The sequence below is a fragment of the Bombus impatiens genome, unplaced genomic scaffold (assembly GCF_000188095.3).
Source record: "Bombus impatiens unplaced genomic scaffold, BIMP_2.2 scf_0107, whole genome shotgun sequence".
NCBI classification, from domain to species: domain Eukaryota; kingdom Metazoa; phylum Arthropoda; class Insecta; order Hymenoptera; family Apidae; genus Bombus; species Bombus impatiens.
This window is the reverse complement of record NT_176526.1, coordinates 974,743-992,937: the sequence shown is the minus strand read 5'-3', so window position 1 is coordinate 992,937 and position 18,195 is coordinate 974,743. Positions and strand designations below refer to the sequence as shown.

General features: G+C 31.3%; 4 protein-coding genes and 3 long non-coding RNA genes across 9 annotated transcripts in view; 4 read left to right on the top strand and 3 right to left on the bottom strand.

Moving 5' to 3' along the window:
* Positions 1–9,821, top strand: part of LOC112212106 — a 29,611-nt gene extending 19,790 nt beyond the window's left edge. The window contains exon 3 of the long non-coding RNA XR_002945904.2: positions 9,057–9,821. This is a non-coding gene — a long non-coding RNA (uncharacterized LOC112212106). The remainder of the gene's footprint in view (positions 1–9,056) is intronic.
* Positions 81–3,121, bottom strand: LOC100745887 (E3 ubiquitin-protein ligase TRIM23). Its single transcript, XM_033318668.1, has 7 exons — positions 2,961–3,121; positions 2,549–2,763; positions 1,909–2,469; positions 1,743–1,851; positions 1,245–1,618; positions 820–1,188; positions 81–717 (listed from the first exon to the last, which is right to left on the bottom strand). The coding sequence occupies exons 2-7, from the start codon at positions 2,615–2,617 to the stop codon at positions 523–525; spliced, it is 1,677 nt and encodes a 558-aa protein (XP_033174559.1). The 5' UTR covers positions 2,618–2,763; positions 2,961–3,121; the 3' UTR covers positions 81–522.
* Positions 3,928–4,812, top strand: LOC100745770. Of its 2 annotated transcripts, none has more exons than XR_001101972.3 (3): positions 3,928–4,193; positions 4,392–4,510; positions 4,587–4,812. It is a non-coding gene; the product is annotated as a cytochrome c oxidase subunit 7C, mitochondrial (long non-coding RNA). The 2 variants fall into 2 exon arrangements; XR_002945891.2 differs by having other exon boundaries at positions 4,596–4,680.
* LOC100745647 (ethanolaminephosphotransferase 1) lies at positions 5,380–9,013 on the top strand. Its single transcript, XM_033318670.1, has 8 exons — positions 5,380–5,721; positions 5,899–5,967; positions 6,043–6,235; positions 6,306–6,568; positions 6,647–6,804; positions 6,888–7,068; positions 7,155–7,331; positions 7,880–9,013. Exons 1-8 carry the CDS (start codon positions 5,650–5,652, stop codon positions 7,940–7,942), a joined length of 1,176 nt encoding a protein of 391 aa, XP_033174561.1. The 5' UTR covers positions 5,380–5,649; the 3' UTR covers positions 7,943–9,013.
* Positions 9,822–9,986: 165 nt separating the features above from the next.
* LOC100745523 (coiled-coil-helix-coiled-coil-helix domain-containing protein 7) lies at positions 9,987–10,896 on the bottom strand. The gene is made up of 3 exons (XM_003486311.4): positions 10,755–10,896; positions 10,424–10,522; positions 9,987–10,341 (listed from the first exon to the last, which is right to left on the bottom strand). Exons 1-3 carry the CDS (start codon positions 10,842–10,844, stop codon positions 10,234–10,236), a joined length of 297 nt encoding a protein of 98 aa, XP_003486359.1. The 5' UTR covers positions 10,845–10,896; the 3' UTR covers positions 9,987–10,233.
* LOC112212100 lies at positions 10,522–10,893 on the top strand. The gene is made up of 2 exons (XR_002945897.2): positions 10,522–10,788; positions 10,857–10,893. It is a non-coding gene; the product is annotated as an uncharacterized LOC112212100 (long non-coding RNA).
* A 593-nt stretch (positions 10,897–11,489) lies between the features above and the next one.
* LOC100745284 (formin-binding protein 4) lies at positions 11,490–18,035 on the bottom strand. Of its 2 annotated transcripts, none has more exons than XM_012380749.3 (15): positions 17,766–18,035; positions 17,557–17,673; positions 17,187–17,338; positions 17,003–17,114; positions 16,743–16,925; positions 16,498–16,663; positions 15,647–16,422; positions 15,232–15,581; positions 14,970–15,103; positions 13,187–13,332; positions 12,880–13,110; positions 12,484–12,803; positions 12,091–12,411; positions 11,917–12,010; positions 11,490–11,817 (listed from the first exon to the last, which is right to left on the bottom strand). In XM_012380749.3, the coding sequence occupies exons 2-14, from the start codon at positions 17,630–17,632 to the stop codon at positions 11,921–11,923; spliced, it is 3,057 nt and encodes a 1,018-aa protein (XP_012236172.1). In that variant the 5' UTR covers positions 17,633–17,673; positions 17,766–18,035; the 3' UTR covers positions 11,490–11,817; positions 11,917–11,920. The 2 variants fall into 2 exon arrangements, with proteins under 2 accessions (XP_012236172.1, XP_012236173.1); XM_012380750.3 differs by having other exon boundaries at positions 12,880–13,107.
* Positions 18,036–18,195: the final 160 nt, after the last annotated feature.

Below are 18,195 nucleotides of genomic sequence, written 5' to 3'. Positions count from 1 at the left end.
ATACAATTGAAAGATAATTGAAATGTAATTTAATGATGCTATACTATATATATATATATAAATATATATATTATATATTATTTCAATTTCCGTACAGTGTACGCGCGTATTAAACATCTTGCTCCAGTTAAAATGTAAGAATGATTGGATGTATGCAGACATGACTGAATGAAATATAAATATAAATATGATTGGTATGATTATGTATTAAAAGCAAAACCAAGTAACCAATGTAATAAAATAAATAAGACTTTTCTAGACGTGCCCAGGCCGTTTATTTTCGCCTTTCGATTAATACGACTATTATCACATGATAGTTACATCATATCAAAGGCAATAAGCTAAACATAACTTCAAAACATTATCACAATTGTTAAATTAATTAAGAAAGATATACGCGGAATGTGCAATACGTAATTTATAAAACAAATTGCAGACTAATTAAGTATATAAATACAAAGTCTGAATTTTCTTCATTGTAATCTCATTCGTTCTATAAGGCATAGTCGCTACACATAAGTTTTATGATATAGTGGGTATGGTATATAAAGTTTCATGAGCACCCAATTGTTGGGTTAACCAATCAAGACCTTGTGTAGAACCACAAGCGTTTGTAAGTGAGGACGAGCCTTGTATATGCCATGCTCGGCCACAACATAATTTTTGCAAACACAGAATATCAGTTAATTCTTCGACACTGGCGCAACCAGCGAGGTCCTACAGAATTAAAAAGCAATAGATCAAAAACCCCATAGATAAAATTAATTAGAAATTTATCAATGGTTCATGTATAAAAAAATATTGTAAAAGATATCTCACTTGCTTATTGGCATATATCAGGAATAAAGCGTCTTTTAATTCGCGTTCATTTACAATTTTTGATAGTTCGTTCTGAGCCTCTTCGAATCTAGATCTATCACTGGCATCAACTACAAAGATTACTGCCTGTGTATTGTGATAGTAATGTTTCCATAGTGGCCTAAACTTCTGTTGTCCACCAACATCCCATAAAGTGAATACCAAATTTTTATACTCTAGACTTTCTACATTGAAGCCAATTGTAGAAATTGGCGGTCCGGAGAGCGTGATGCCTCTTATGGCTGATAGAATGCTTGTTTTTCCAGCACCGTCTAATCCTAAGATTACGACACGCATGTCAATCTTTGTGCCGATATGTACTCTGTTGTCCTGTAATTCCATTATGAATTATTGTGATGCTTCGACTTAATAATGTAAACACTTACACGGCTGAATATTATAGGTATAGAGGACTCGGGTGTGAGGAAGTCAGGGCCAAGTTGAGCATAATGTTGTTGTTGTTGTTCCAACGTAGTTAACACTTCTTTAACTTTCGTTGCGCTACTTAATAACTTCCAATCTTCAGAATCCAAAATACTTTCGCACTGAATGCACACATCAGCTACTTGAGACCTAGTGGTAGTTAAATCCTGTTGTTGCTGGCTTAAAGCACATAATCTCCCACGGGTTTCTGTTTCAATACAAGAGATGGCTGCATTTTCTTGTTCAGCCAATAGAGCTCTTAGTTCCTCAAAATGCTGACGTACTCTTTGTCTTGCATCTTCTATTGCCCATCCCTCTAGCTCTTGTATCACCGTTTCTAATAACAACAATCATAATAAAGATTTACTATGGATTTACTTATTGAATCTTTGCATTAACTACTGTTCAATAAAGAATTAAAATAAAATATGAAAGTGTTAGAATAATGAGAGCAAACATGCCTATTCTGTGTGCTGTATCTCTCATACTCTCCATAAATTGTGTCATTTTCTGCAGAGCAGTGACAATAGATTTTCTAATATTCTCTGCCTCAACTTCCACCAAAGCTAGCTACAATTAGAATAGACAGTAGAATATTGATCATCAATTACAAATTATGTTTGTTACCTTATGCGTACTATGTCTACCATAATCCTTGCACAAATAGCACATAAGGGAATTATGGCAACCTTCCTGAGTGCAAGTAAATTCTGCAACATGTGTTGTATGCACTGGACACTTTGGTTTGTCCTTCGGTTTCTCTGATAGAGTTACACGTTTATGTTTGCTTAAAGTCCTTGAAGAATGAATGGTACTATCACAATTCTCACACAAATGTGTCATACAAATTGTACAATATAATACTGCTGTATGAGTTTCATCTTCATCGCAAGTTTGATTAGATTGGAATCTCTCCCTTTCAAGTATAGATAGTTTCTCACTGTTGGACTGTTCTAATCTCTCTAGCAATTCTATTAGAGCAAAATTCTTTTTCAAGTTACAGACATTGTTCTGACTAATGCCTGTTGGCTGTCTATCAAAAGGACACAATAAGAACTGCTGATCTGTCATGCAAGGTCTCAATCGTAAAAGACATGAATGACATACTGTGTGACCACAGTGTAGTAATCTTGGTACTTTTATTCCATCGACAGTAAATACTTCTTCACAGACACGACATTCTAGTACCTAAAGATTGATATTTAAAACAAAATCAGAAATTTAAGATAGTTTATTTGGTTTGATTTATTAAATATGCTTGACTTACGTTGGTTCTTACAGTAGGTTTTAGAGTCTGTTTAAAGTATTTGCTCAGACGATCCAAGTTGTCAGTCATGATAATTTCTTTATTGAAATTAGATATATATGAGAAATTATTAATAGTTACAGAACAATGGGTATTAATGCAAGTACTCCACTTTTTAAGCAAGTTTTAGGTTAGAGAGTATTTTCATATATAAAACTGCATAAAATATTTGTTAGCTGTAATAATTCGAAAATATTTAAATCAGTAATAACAAATAACTTATAACAACTAATAATGTAATTTAATTTTTGTAAAATAAGTTTAGAAGCTTAAAATATTTTTGCATAACTTTTCCACGTGTTTTATCATTTAATTATACGATAAGAAATGATTGTTTTAGATGATTTCAAATAAGTAAAGTTTTATTTTTTACTAGATACAGTGCTGTCTTAATAATTAGATGCAGTTCAGACGAATTTCGTCAATTAACAAGACAGTCTATTCCAAGATCTTCTTGCATTCAAATTTATTAATTGATGATATTAGTAAATTAATAAGTTGCAAGTTATATGTTATAGATGTCTTTTCTATAATTTTATATATAATTCATATAATTTTATATTAAGATCATATTAGTTGACTTCTAATTCATAAAATTGACTTCCAAAGCTTCATTCGTTACATAAAAGAATTTATTATGTAAAATTGTACTATAGTTGTAAAATTTCACTGATAATATTTATTCAATTCAATAATGCAACATGAGAAGGCCCAAAAATTCTATTTCAGCTTGAAATATTTAGTAATATTACAATTTTAGGGCAGATTTACAATTACATTCACGACATATCAAGGCGAATATGCAACAATTCTAATTTTCTGCATAGTTTTCAGCATGGGAGAAATTCAGTTCTATGAATTATCGCCTCTAACGGTCAAACGGCCTAACTATATTTACATTTTTTCCTCTGGTGTTTTTAGTGACTAAAACGTGCGTATCCACTGTGAAAGTGGCAATGATAATGAAAACCTAGCCGAAAGCAGATGCTTAGTGTCAATTCGAAAACTAATAGCAAAACATACCGTGATGTACACACTTATAAATTTTTTATTGTTATTTTTATATGAGAAAAGTTTTTTCAGCAAACCAGTCGAGCGACGGAATCAAATTACCGCGTGAATTATTACATATACAGCAAATGAATGGATTATAAAATTGTACAATTATTGTATATGCAATTGCCAGTATCCCTCGTTGGTTACCCATGCGAATGCATATTTCCTCTCTCGCCGTGTGTATATGCATTTCTCTCACCAGAAGCTCCAGAAAAAAATGTACATATAGTTCGAATGTTGACCACCAGTGTGGATTTCCCTAGTGTGCGTTTTCTAGTTTTATTAACTATGCATTGGCGATCACTCTATTCGCCTTTACTCATGATACAACAATGCATAACTAGATTTTGTCGCATATGTGAATGCGTCTTAAATTAGTATAGAGCAGACGACTTATCGCCATTTTACCCAAGTATTTCAAGAATAACGTAGGGAGTACGAAATTATAAAGATGTTGACTGTAAGATCAGCTTTACGAGGATTCACCAGATCCATCAAAACTACTGCTGTAAACAAAAGTGATCACGGGCCAGAAGGTTTTCCCGGTGCCGTAAGTAAAAAGATAATGTATTATTCTATAACACATAACGAAATCTGACTTAATAACTTTTTGTCAAAATAAAAATAAGCTATAGAAATAATTGAATAAAATAACTTGAAATAATTAACTGCATGTTTTTTAGACATTTACTATCCCTCCTTTCCTTATCAATGAAAAACAATAAAAATTTCACTTTTCTTTTTACAGAACTTACCTTTTAGCATCAACAACAGATACAAGTTATGTGCAATATTTATGGCTTTCTTTGGAAGTGGATTTTCTGTTCCTTTCCTTGTTCTCCGGTACCACTTAACGAAGTAATATGTGTGAGTTCTATCAATTTATAGTTCCTATGAAGCACCTCAATGTAAATTTGGATTTATCTTAATCATTGTTTTACAGGTATTACAGCATTAACATTAATAAATTAGTCTAATACTGTTGCAAAACATGTAATATGTAACATAGATTTATAATAAAAATATTGTAAAATAAAGTTTTATAAGTATTTAATAAAGTCATAATGTCAACATTTTCAGAAATGTTTTCACATAGACATTGACATAATTTATCATACATAATGAATATAATATAATATAGAATATAGAAGATTTATAATACAGAAGAATTTCCATTTATTTTATTTTCATGAAAACAACCAATATACATATTCAACCAATTTAAATATTGCTATTTGTAGACGAGATATACTAGATTAAATAGATTCACATGAATTGGCAAATTTTTTCATTATAATCAGGAATGGAGAATAATTGTAGTAATTATCCCATTACATAACCAGAGAGAAACGCGGTTATTTCATTTATATAACCTATTTTATGTGTCACGACTCAAATGTTACTCTATGTATATGATTCAGTTATAATTTCAATACGTACAATGTCGCATCTTATTTTGCTCAATAAACATTTAATTGGTAAACGCTAAAATAATTCAATTGGTATATTCAACTTTGACCTCTGCATATCTATTATCTTCAGCTTCTATAATTTAACGAGATATTATTATTCTTCAAGGACTCGCTTACGTTAGAGCTAATCTATGAATAGGTGTCAATACGCAGTTTCATAGGCGGGATTTGCGTGTTGTTCCTCCTGTTCGATTTTAACTCGGCTGGACGGATTTTTTTTTCGCGCACGTGAGTATCAGCCTTGACGAGTTTCTGCTTGCCGGAAAAGAGTTGCGTTTTAAGATAAGGTGTCGTCATTTACATAAGATAGTGTTACCATGAACTGACGCTTACCGGGCTTACCTTGCAAAAAGCACATGCTGCTTAGAAATTATTAATCTTTTTATGTGAACAGTTCTAACCTTCATGCATATTCATATTCCGGGGAATGTCGTTTGACGTTCCCATGAAGTAAAACAAGGTCAATTGATTTCGAATCGGGATTGAAGCACGTCTTTCTCCAGCACAGCGGTTAGACGAATTCTATACATCAACATGTATCACAAATTGAATCTCGAAGTCAAGTATCTTACTGAACAACATCTTACCGGCTTCGAGAACTATAAAGTAAGTCCTCTAGCTAAGTATTTTTCTTCATAATTTGTATTGAATAATATTGAATTGCGTGATAAAAATTTTTGTTTATTATTAGTTTATTACCTCGGAATTATAATATAGATTTAAGAAAAGACTATAGTTTCATACATATTTTATCGTAAATTTTTCATTCATCTACATTTTCAGTATAGCTCAGTGGATACAAGCCCTCTCAGTGTATATATTATGCATCCATTTTGGAATAAAGTAGTACAGGTACATCCTTTATATAAAATGTTTATTTATAATTACGTATTCAATTTCATATATCAATTTGGGACTTTTTTATAGTATTGTCCAAAGTGGGTTGCCCCAAACGTATTAACTTTCTCTGGATTTCTGTTTACTGTCTTTAACTTCACGTTGTTTACATTTTATGATTATTATTTGTATGCATCAAGTGATGATAAGCCACAGTATCCTCCTATACCAAGATGGGTCTTTGCCTTGGGTGCATTCAATGTTTTTATGGCATATACTCTTGGTAAGTATAATCTTAACATCTCCTATGAATTTACATATTCATTGTATTTAATGTAATGTTTATTTTGCAGATGGTATTGATGGAAAACAAGCACGACGTACGCAAACATCAGGTCCTTTAGGAGAGCTATTTGATCATGGACTAGATAGTTGGACAACAATGCTCATTAGTGTTTGTATGTTTTCTGTGTTTGGTAGGACAGACCATAGTGTATCTCCATTAAGAATGTATTTCATTCTATGGAACGTGTTTATTAGTTTCTACTTAACTCATTGGGAAAAGTATAACACAGGGGTACTGTTTCTTCCTTGGGGATATGATCTATCTATGGTAGTAAGTATTCATTCAAAGTATCTATTAAATTATTGATAAGTGATTCATGTAATTTATGGTTATCTCTAAAATTTTTAGGGTACTATTATTGTCTTTGTCATATCTAGTATAGGCGGACATAAAGCCTGGAAGATTGTGTTCCCTGGTGGTATACCAGTTGGTGTAATGTTTGAAGTATTACTTTATGTCACTGCAATTGTATCTAGTTTGCCTGTAGTTCTATGGAATATATATAAGTTAGTACAATACAATTAAAGTAATTTACATTTTTTAGTAACGTTTTCTCATATATTAACAAAATATATTTTGCAATCTCTAGATCATATAGGGACAAGACTGGTAAAATGCGAACGTTCTTAGATGCCATAAGACCTCTACTGCCTCTAGCAGTACTCTTTTCGATTTCAACAATTTGGGTAGTTCATTCACCTAGTAATATCATAGACAAAGATCCTAGGATAATTTTCTTAGCAATTGGAACTATTTTTTCAAACATCTGTGTAAGATAATTAGTCAGAGAATTGAATTTAAACCGTTTAATTGATAAAAATTAATTTAATTAATTTATATTCTTTAAAATTTACAGTGTCGTTTAATTGTTTCACAAATGAGCAACACCAGATGTGAACTATTATCATGGATATTACTACCTGTAGCAGTTGCAGCCCTTTTCTCATTTATCTTGCCTAGTATAGATTTGGTATTCACATATATTCTTGCCATTATAGCTTTATTGGCACATATTCACTATGGAACATGTGTGGTAAGCTTTATATTATTATTTTCAATAAAATATTTTATAATACAGGGAGTTTTTGAAATCGTGGTACAACTGGAAGCTTGTAATTATAAATACATTTTGTTTATATGATATGGGATATGAGGTAGTATATACAAAATATACAATGTGGAATAAAAATGTGAGCTGTGGAATGGACTTGGGTTAATGAATATGAGATAATAAATATTAGATATTAGATATAGTATATACAGTTGTCGATAATGCAGAAAGTGAGAGAGAGAGATTGATAGCTTAATATGCAACTTTTGAAATATCAGATATGAAAGATTGAATAGAGTTGGTTGTGGAATATATGAGATAAGATGTGAGAATATAGGACATAGAAGATGAGATATGATTCCCCGAGCAAGATGTGTGATTAAGGTGCACGTATACTTAATGAACATACAAAAAAAAGATATTATTCTATATGTTCGACTTAGCTTTATACGAGGAATCCTTTCCAGTTGTACCATGTTTGCAGAAACATCCTATATAGACTATTATTAATAAATTATTTATTCCTTTAGGTGCGTCAGATGTGTCGTCATTTCCGTATTCACACGTTCCATATTAAAGATCGTGCAGACTGACTACTTGCCGACGATACATGTTAAAAATGAAGAAATACGAACAAACGGTCGGAAAGAGCTACGAATGATTGAGTACAGAGCAGACAAACGGAAGAAACTTCAGAATTACGATTGATAAGAAGAACAAAAGAATATTTCAAATATGAACATGCAAATATTGGACAGTAGATAATAGGAGTTTATTCGAGCATACAACTATCGCTGATCATATATCTAAAAATAGAGAGAGTACCTGTTAAGTAATGTTAATAATTCAGTTGCAAAGATGAAGCCATTTCCATTTCATGTTGCTGTGATATAATTAAAGAAGAACCTAGAAGCTTTCTTTATGTGTACATACTCCCAAATAAGTTCACATACGTTCTCTCTACTTTGTCTTTTTGTGTTCTGTTCGTAACTCTGACTGTGCATAGAGCATTCATTTAAAGCACGCAAGGCTTTTAGCTGTTGCGCATCGAATTCTTCGTTTTTAACATGTATTGTCTGAAAAATGAGATTATGAATCTGGCTTGCTCAATTTTCCCACAAAACGAACATTTCTTTCCTTTAGAGAAATTAAAAAATTTGTGGAGAAATTTAAGAGTCAAATTTCGAGATTTTTTGAACTTTTAAAGGTCTCCACAGAAGCTTTTCTTTTGTTTCGAGTGATTGCTAAAGGACGAAGTTTTCTTTTGCTTGAAAATTCTGAGCAAGTTAGCAGATGAACTTCGATATGGATAAAAGAGAAAGGGTGTAATGCTGGTGTAATAAGATAGAAGACATTATTTATTTTGCGTAAGTATGTATGTGTATGTTATATTATATTTAATCGGCTTCCTGAAACGAAGAATCTTTGCAAATAATGTAGAAAATGTCGTGTACCGACGTAGATAACGATAAGTCATAACGATAAGTGACATTGAGTCACAAATTTTGACTTAGATTAAATCAAGTCAATCGAATTGATTAAAGAACTTAGTGAGTAACTGAAGAAAGGATACGCGATATTTCATTTTCTTCTTTCTTTATAAAATATTCCAAATGACGTTTTAGTCCATACTCATTGCGGATTTTTATGCATTTATGGGAAATTTGAAGCTGCAAAAATATATAGAATTTACATAAAGCACAAAAGTGCATAAAATATATTACTAGTTACTAAAAAAATTTAATAAGTTTTCAACGTGGGAAAAAATATATGAAATTACAGTCAGAAGTCAGAAATCATGCAACAATTAATTACCTGATCATTTTTTGTTATTAATACCAATCAATTATTATAATTTTTGTCTACAAGATATGTAGTTGGTGACAATAGCAGATGGTGCAAAATATATAAATAGTAAATATATTAATTAATTTGTGAACTGAAATGAATAATTTGGCTTGTAAGTTAGGAAACAATATATGCAACTATTAAGTGTTAAATAATTCCCACGTTGTACGAATAAAACGAACAAATAAGTCAATGTAACAGTAACCAATTTGTTGAAATGTGTATTATTATCATGGGTTTCCATTGACTTTATGCATTGAAATTCCATTTTAATGTTTTAAGTGAAAATTTTTCTATTCCTGCATTTAATATTGTTACTAGTCTAATTTATCTTATCGATATACATAATTTTAAGAAATTTAACGCATTGCATTTTGTAAAAGAAAAGAATTAATTCAAGCATTCGTTCGAAATTGTAAGTAGAGTGGAGAATGTTAATAGATGTAACGAGCTTTTTGTAAACTTTAGTATATGTACATACATAGTCACAAAAGAACTTACCGAACGTGTAGGAACTCAAAATGCTAAATTTTTTAATTACCTAGGTACTTGTACAAATAGTAATTAACGAAAGCTATGTAACCCGTTCTAATTAAAACACCGTTTATGTAACTTTACTTTTTAGATATTTAGTTCTTCTTTTTTATGTAAGGTATTAATTATCTGTATCGTTTATCACTCATCGAATATAATAATGTATGTATTAATTTCTCGAACGTTTGTTTTTGCCAAAGATGTTAAAAACAGGAATTTTACATAAATATTTCGCTTACTGCGAGCAGTTATATACACATTTTATCTATATATTTTTAATGCATTAATAATACAATTAAAAGCACAAAAGACTGTTTTGCATTTACTTTACTTTTACATATAATCCATGTAATTATAGAAATGAACAAAGAGTTATCTATTTTAGGAATACATCTCTTATATATTTCAAGATTATGATAAAAATGATTTTGTAGATATAAATAACGTTTATAAAGTAGCTATAAAATTATATGCAAAACCTATCATCCATAAAAAAACTGTACTATTTTTTGCGGGATTGTAAGTACTCTTCTTTTATTTTTTCTCTTTCTTCAGGCAAAGGGAGGTACGGTTTTATACCTCGAATCTTCCTATTGATCATTACCGCTCTCTAAAACATTCATAAAATATTTGAAGCACACTGTATTCAGAACTGACATTAATGTACTTAGTGAATATATATGTACGATTACCCAAAATTTCTTACAGAGCTTGTAATTTTCAAATTGCATTATACAATTATTAGCTTCGTATTTATTGTCCTCTAGGCATTTCCCACTGATGTTATATTCCTGAAAAATAATAAACAAGATAAACATGCTTTTTATATCTTTGAGGTTAAGTAACAGACTTTCCATCAACTTTTAAAATAATAGATCAACAGCTACAATTTATCTATTCTTCCATTCTTCTCTAAATTAGTTTCTAACTTTTTAAATTGTAAGTTTCGTTTCTTTAAATATCTTAATTGAATAAAAAGGTTCAAATTATATAACCTCAAAGAACTAAATCCCATACACGTACTTGTAAACAAGGATTAATTAGATGCTGATCTTGAGTGAGTTTCTCTTTTAATGTCGATATATGTTTATTATTTATATTTAAAGTACTCATTTTATTTTCCAGATATTCAAAGTTTATCACTTAACATTGATAGTTGTGGCTTTCTCTAATTATAATCGAGTTTAACAAGTTTTATTTATAAAATGATAAGTCTTTAAAATATCAAAGTTAATTAAGATACACAGTAGAAATTTAAATTAAAGTTTGAAATAATAAATGTAAGTTTAAATAAGTACCAATTATAATTGTCTGCTTTTATATATGCATATATATATTTTTGATAATCATATATGTATGTACATATTGTTACAAAATGAATCTGTAATACATATAATCTTATAAATTTTCTACAATGATTATGGATTCTGTGTAATTTCAGTTTTAAAATTTATGTTACTATTATGAAAGTACCTAAATATGATTATAACATTATCTCCTCAATTTGCATTCAAACAAAGTTACATAACCTTAAACAAACAAGTAGAAGCCTCTTTTTGTTGTTTTGAAAAGTAGGTAATTAACTCTAGACCTGTGATAAGAGGTAGCTATTTGTTTTTGAGAACGTAGTACTGAAATATTTGGTTTTTAAATTGTATAGGATGGGAGAACACTTTTCTTCCATGATATTTGAGGATAAATAAATCCTAAATACTTCAAAACATAGTACATATAAACCTATATGCGAAGACAGTGGAATTGAATGTTATTAAATTACAATACTTTTTTTATTTCAAATGCTTATAAATCGCGATAATATTCTTCTCTCACAGTTGATGAGCATTAAAAGAGATCAGCCTATACTTTGTATATACACAATGATAAGAAAATCATATCTATAACTCCTCAAAATTTACAACATTCTTTTTCCAGAACCTACCAATTCTTATAGTAAGTTCGTCAAATTTTAAAAATAGAAAAGGGAGCGCAGAGAATAATAAAGTTAATTGCAGGTACGGGGTCACTATACTGGCGAGAGTACAGTGTGCTATTTGTGTCGAGTGATCTAAACATCGGCAAGTTGCAGCTGGAAATAATATTTAAAGTTTTACATATAATAAATATTCAAAAATATTACAAATATTACATATAAAATATATAACATTCAAATATTAGATTAACTAACCAATTTACGTATTTTCGAAATTCTGTTGCACCTTTTGCCATTTTGCAACCATACTAGAGACTTCTTTATGCTTTTTACTAATACCAATCCTTGTCTGAAATCATAACACAATGTAATTTCTTTGTAATCTATATATATCAAATTAATTTTACTTCTTTTATTCAAATATTTTACCCTTTTCCTTTTCTTTTCTTTCACAGTAGTTTCAACAGGGATAGGTTCTTGGTCTGTCTCTAATTTGGCTTCCTCTGTTGGTAAGGACGACGGTTCCACAGTCGTAGTATCTTGTCTCTGAGGAACTTTCTCTATTCCGATATTCTCTATTCGCGCAATATCATTGTAAAATGAATCTAGTGCAGACACTAAAGATTCTTTCGCTGTTTTAACTGGTGGCTTCTCAATGACCTTATGATTCGTATATATTGGAGTGTAGTCAGGTATTAGCTGAATCGCAGGCTGCACATTGTGCTTATGCGGAAGTACTAAGGCCGCTGGCTATTTGACAATAAATATAACAAGATTAATTACAGAAGTAACCTGATTGTATTAGTATATTTAATAACATACAGCGTGTAAGTGTTGATGATATGCTGGATATTGAAGATAATGTTCTTGTACTATGGTCGCTGGATGACTTAGAATAGGAACTGTCGGATCTCTCGCAGCTGCATCGTAGAGCGCAGCACCTTGTGATTGCACAGCGCCATAAATAATTCTTTTCAGGGCAGTTGCAGGTATCTCATAAGGTGCTTCTGTTAAATCAACACCTGGTGGCAGGGGTTCTGCGTTAGTTACGTTTGCAAGATTGGCAGGCTGAGGCGACAGTAAGGCAGAGGATGGGGCAACAGAATTTTCTAATTGTTTTATTTCCGCGACTGCTGCTCCCTCTGCAGAAAGAAATATATCAGTTTATATTTAAAATACCTAAGTGTGTAAAGAAAAATTGATTTAATAAGGATGCACCTTCTCCTAGTCGTGGTCTCTTATCATCCAATTTGTCGTTGCACTTATCTTGTTTCCTTTTGTCCCTCTTCAAATCCTCCGCGTATATTCTTGGGGGTGGAGGTGGGCTCGGATTTGAAATTTGTGGTGGAGGCGGAGCTTCTATGTCGCTGTTCCTTGGCATCGTCATGTCCTCTGTTGTCTCTCCACCTTCTGATTTCTTTGACTTTGATCTTAGTCCTTCTTCTTCTGCTATCAAAGAGAAGCATACATTATTCACTAAATAAATTAAGGGTCTAACTTTATATTATATAAAACTTCACCATACCAGGTATAATAATATCTTCTTGCTCAGCTGGAGGAGGCGTGGAACAAATTTCCATCTCTTCAGCTCCACCGGCGATGCCAGTATCCGGATAAGTCCATTGTGTAATTCCAGTGGCAGTGTTCTGGTAATAATATCGCTTATGCGACCTGGAAAAAAGCCCACAAAGGGATGTAGCACAGTGACGAATAAAAGTGACTTACTTGCATGGTTTTTTTCTTTACATTGATAAACATTGGAAAGACGTTACTCCATGAAAAGAACGTCCTCCTGAGTTCTGAAGCAACTTATTAGCTAGAAAACAAAAAGTTAATACTCCTACCTGCAGCTCGGTGTGCCATTAAGTCAGCGAGGCCCTTTTATTATAAAAGGATTAAGTGTTACTTAGCAGTTACATAGAAGGCGATGTCTTCCGCAAACTCGAACATTGAGAATTACGTCGACAATATCTGCGTTACGCTAGCGAAATATTAAGCGGATTGATTATGCGTGTAACTAAGGGCGCAAAGGCCTGAGGATGACTTTCAAAGATATACAACGACGTGCACTCGTTGAGGAACAAAGGGAAGCGCCTTTTAATTGTTACATTTCAAGAAATTGTTTAAACATATAGAAGATACAACTTTTCACGAAATGTATTTTTTTTTTTAACAAATGACGTATATACGTGACATTAAAAACATATACATAAAGTGTAGTGTAGAGAAACGAAAACTTCGTACGATATATATGTAATGATCGTCTACAAGTATTGTTACTTTGATGCTTTGACTAACAACTTTGTGTACAACTTGTATCAACGACTTGATAAATCTTTTCAATGATGCCTAGCTTCTTTAGGTTCCTAGTTCCTTCATATGACTTCGTCCAAGAAGAACTTGAGTTAATTTGGTATAAGCTTCTTTTGATATTTAATGGTTTCTTCCAGCAACGACCATCCCCTTTTATCACTTATCCCTTCAGGTTACTAAGTCTGTTTAACACTCACATGATTTAAGATCTCTTTCAAATACTTCTCAGGTTTCATGACTGCATCTCTAATGGATGGTTTTATCCATTTGGTATAGACGCTGTCTCTGCACTTTGTTGAGGTGAGCTTTTGACTCTAGTTATTTCAGAAGTTTAGTTCTTGAAGTGTTCAAATATACTGGATAATATAATCTTCATGCTTTAAGTCACTAAACAATGCTCCTAATGTTTGTTAATTCTCCCACATATACTCTTCGTTCATAATTTTAGATAATGCACATTTGGTCTTTGAGGCTCCACTCTGAACACAAACCTATCTTTTTATTACTTAGTTACTTTATAAGATAACCCGGTACTGTTTGCACATTCATGTATAATTTTCAATAAATTTAATTAATAAAAATATTGTCCCTTAAGGGACGTAAGTAGAATTAATGATCCTAAAAACTTTAAAGAATTTCGTAATGTTTTATTCTGAAATTGATAAAATCAAATTGATTAAGTTTCTTAATAAGGATACGACAATTGTTTGTTCATTTCTTTTACTATGAATCATGAGAAGAATTAAAAAAAAATTTGAAAAAATACTTCATGTTTTAAATTCAAGATACCATCTTGTGAAGAAAATTAATTTAAAACAAAAAGATTGAAATTATCACTGGTTATCGTTACTAAGTGTCTTGCTAATGATATGTGCAAAGATTACATGACTTGAAGATTTTTAGAATAATGACGTGTATAACATACACGATATTTTGTATGGTACGATTTATGTTTATTTATATGAAATACACAAATTTTAGATGGTATACTATACCTATCCCACTGACATAGCCATCCAGGTGGTGCTGCATCTTGTTCCAAGCGTTCCAATTCGTGACTGGTGTCACTCAACCATCTACGTAAGTAATTCTTTTCTAAACAACCTGCTTCCCATGCAACAAACAATGTCTGCAACATAATATTCAATATATCGTATATTATACATATAGATCTCATACATATAATATTATATTTTATTTGATATAACATTATATTGGTTGATCTCTTATAACTATGTAAAAAGGAATTTTATTTACTTGTAGCTGAATAGACATCAATTGAACTGGCGATACACCTGGTTTTCCTTCTGATAAAAACTTTAATTTCTCAAGTATGATCTGGGATAGTAGATTAACCTCCCCTTCATCTTCTTTGGATTCACCATTCGTTTCTGACGTACTTGTTTCTCCTTCAGTACTATTTGACTCATCTTTGCAAGTTGAAACATTCTCTTCCACGTTCTCGTTCGCAGTGTTTGGTTCTTCTTGCTGATCAACCTGAGGTTCAATAAGATGCTCGTCGCAAGAGTTTATTTCCTCGCGTTGGGTCTCCACTTCCAGTTTACTTGTTTCATTATCATTATTTGTTTTTATCTTTGTAGATGGAACTAAAAAAATAAGTGAATTTTAATTTAATTCAGGTTATAATTATTGATTTGTAAAATATTCTTACCATCAAATGCAATACGTTTTTTCCTTTGAAAAAATTTATTCCGACCATGTACGTTATCGACGAATTTGTTTCCTTTTTGCGTATCCTCCTCTGTTTTAGTATTTGAATCATCTTTGCATTCTAACCTTTCTAGAATGTCTTCATTATCTTCTTGTACGTTTTTCCTTTCGCCATTAATTTCTTCATTGTCATTACTCTCTGCTATTTGATCACTATCAATTTTACCTAATAACATACTGTCTATGGTTTCTTTGGGTTGAGGAATTGGAAATAGAGCTTTTCTCTCCTGTTTATCTTCAGATTCTTCTTCAACATCTGAATCTTCATCGTAACCAGGCACTAAAGAAATGCGGAAGTCTACATCGGAATCAACACTGTGTTTATTACTGCTTTTCTTTATTACAGATTCTTTCATTAATCGATTATCATTATTAATTTTATCCGTATAATCTATCTTTTGAACAGCATCTTGTTTAATTTGGTTTATTAAGTACTTAACTTCTGCATCATCGGATGGTTTTGAGTCCACGGATTCTACCATTGATTCTTCTACAGTACCTTTGTTTTCGTACATCTGATTTGTATTCTGAGAAATTGTCAGTAACTGTGGTTGGATTATAGGGGTTGATGCAGAAAGTTTTTCAGGGCATCTCAATTTTGGTGTTGTACTTGTGCTTTTCACCGATGATTCTTTCATGTCGTACTTTGATCGATTCTCATCCACTGTATCTGAATCACTTTCATCACTCCCATAGGATGTGATCATTTCTATTTTCCTAAATCATTAAATTATTCTTTCTAAGAAACCTATTAAAGTGAGATTTAAAATTACTAATGCCTTAGCGTTATACCCATCATCAGAATCGTTATCCATGGTATCAGATGTGTTAGCAGTGTCTGGATCAGTTTGAGATTCTGGCTTCTGCAAAGTTTCATTGCAAATATATCTATTACGATTTCGAGCCACCACTTCCCGCGGAATCATACCTTCTGGTATATTTTCATGGGATTGTTGATCTAAAAAGATTTCACGCTATTGATTAGAGAATCCATATCTGTTAAAGAACAAAATAAAAATTCAACAAAATACAATTACATGTAACTGATGAGAAATCAACCCAATGAGACTCTTGCATTGAAAGTGGTTTTATAACAGAGCTTGTTTTAATGTTGTTTTTTAAGTACCGTAATTCATCTGGCATTTCCCAGGTTACTTCGTTAGTCTCAATGTGCCAATAGTAAGGATAACCTGAAGATTCATCTAAGCATTCTCTCCACACTAAAATGGTTTTCATTATTAATCTACAAAGTATTGCAAAGACATTCTCTAAATTCTAAGATATGATAGTATCTTACTGAGTGCTTGTTGATTTGTATAATGTGCTAAGCGTGTGTTAGAATTTGTTGTTAAGGCAACATTGCTAGATTCATTTGAGACTGGTTGTTTGGGTGCAATCAGTTGGATTTCCTACAAAATTTCAAAGATCTTACATTTTTTAATGTTTTGTAAAAAATTATGATCATAAGAAGCCTTACTTACTTTAAAAAAATTATTAACTTGATCATCTAATTTGCAATCTTTCTTTGAGTCTTCAGTATCACTATCTGAATTATAGTGACAAAGTAAATTTGCCAGAGGATTTGTAGGTATGTTTTGTCCAGGGTAATCACTATTTATATGTTTGTGTTTGTCTAAAAAAGGTAATGATGAGACATATTACATAAAATTTAAATCTATGTACGAGTTTTTATTAACAATTTCTTTTTATTAATAAAATTGAATGTATAATTACAAAATGCTACTGTATATATATAAAATTCTCTAATGCCATGCACTTCTGTAACAGTTTAACATCTAAAAATAGATATAATGCAATAATAAAAATTTGTTAATTAATATATGTGTTTACTTTGTAAATGTTCTCCATGAAAACCGGATTGCGATTGATTAAGTTCTAAAACAGGCCTTCTTTGACGTCGCTTCATAATAAAATATAAATTATATCTGTTACAGATAATAAAAATATCTGCAAATATGAAAATTAATGCGAGTAGAATGATGAGATCATATCTAGTTATTCAATCAAGTGACGCAAATCTGTACGCTATTTTTACGTACATTTAAAACGAGAATGTATTTTCTCATAAACAATACAGAAAGGTCATTCATAACCTCAAAGTATACGCTTATTTGCTTAAACAATTGCAAAGTATGAAAAAGAGCAGAGACTGAACACTTCGACTGATAATTACGAAGTGTATAAAAATACAATACTGTACACTTCACACATATCTTAAAAACTTCTAAAGACCTTAGACATTGCAAAAGAGAGGTTATGTTAAACTACAACGAAAAGTCATACTCCCATCTTCAAGAGTCATCGATCACTAAATCATTCATTATTAGTTGTACAAACCACAGAATAATTTGGTTATTTAAAGCGCCATCCAGTGATACATTTTCTAACTTATATCTTATAAACCGTGGCGGGAAATGTAAAATTACCCGTCGTTTCTATATGGAATACCTTTTTATTCAAAGTAATATT

Coding starts and splice junctions, on each gene's coding strand:
- LOC100745284 (XM_012380749.3), bottom strand. CDS start 17,632: ATGAAGCGACGTCAAAGAAGGCCTGTTTTAGAACTTAATCAATCGCAA. Junction 16,926..17,002: donor TACAAATCAACAAGCACTCA/GTAAGATACTAT, acceptor AAACCATTTTAG/TGTGGAGAGAATGCTTAGAT. Junction 13,111..13,186: donor AGAAGATATTATTATACCTG/GTATGGTGAAGT, acceptor TCTCTTTGATAG/CAGAAGAAGAAGGACTAAGA.
- LOC100745887 (XM_033318668.1), bottom strand. CDS start 2,617: ATGACTGACAACTTGGATCGTCTGAGCAAATACTTTAAACAGACTCTA. Junction 1,189..1,244: donor TACCTATAATATTCAGCCGT/GTAAGTGTTTAC, acceptor ATGGAATTACAG/GACAACAGAGTACATATCGG. Junction 718..819: donor TGATATATGCCAATAAGCAA/GTGAGATATCTT, acceptor TTAATTCTGTAG/GACCTCGCTGGTTGCGCCAG.
- LOC100745647 (XM_033318670.1), top strand. CDS start 5,650: ATGTATCACAAATTGAATCTCGAAGTCAAGTATCTTACTGAACAACAT. Junction 6,236..6,305: donor TTTTATGGCATATACTCTTG/GTAAGTATAATC, acceptor TTTATTTTGCAG/ATGGTATTGATGGAAAACAA. Junction 7,069..7,154: donor CTATTTTTTCAAACATCTGT/GTAAGATAATTA, acceptor TAAAATTTACAG/TGTCGTTTAATTGTTTCACA.
- LOC100745523 (XM_003486311.4), bottom strand. CDS start 10,844: ATGAGTACTTTAAATATAAATAATAAACATATATCGACATTAAAAGAG. Junction 10,523..10,754: donor TAATTAATCCTTGTTTACAA/GTACGTGTATGG, acceptor ATTATTTTTCAG/GAATATAACATCAGTGGGAA. Junction 10,342..10,423: donor AGCTCTGTAAGAAATTTTGG/GTAATCGTACAT, acceptor TGAATGTTTTAG/AGAGCGGTAATGATCAATAG.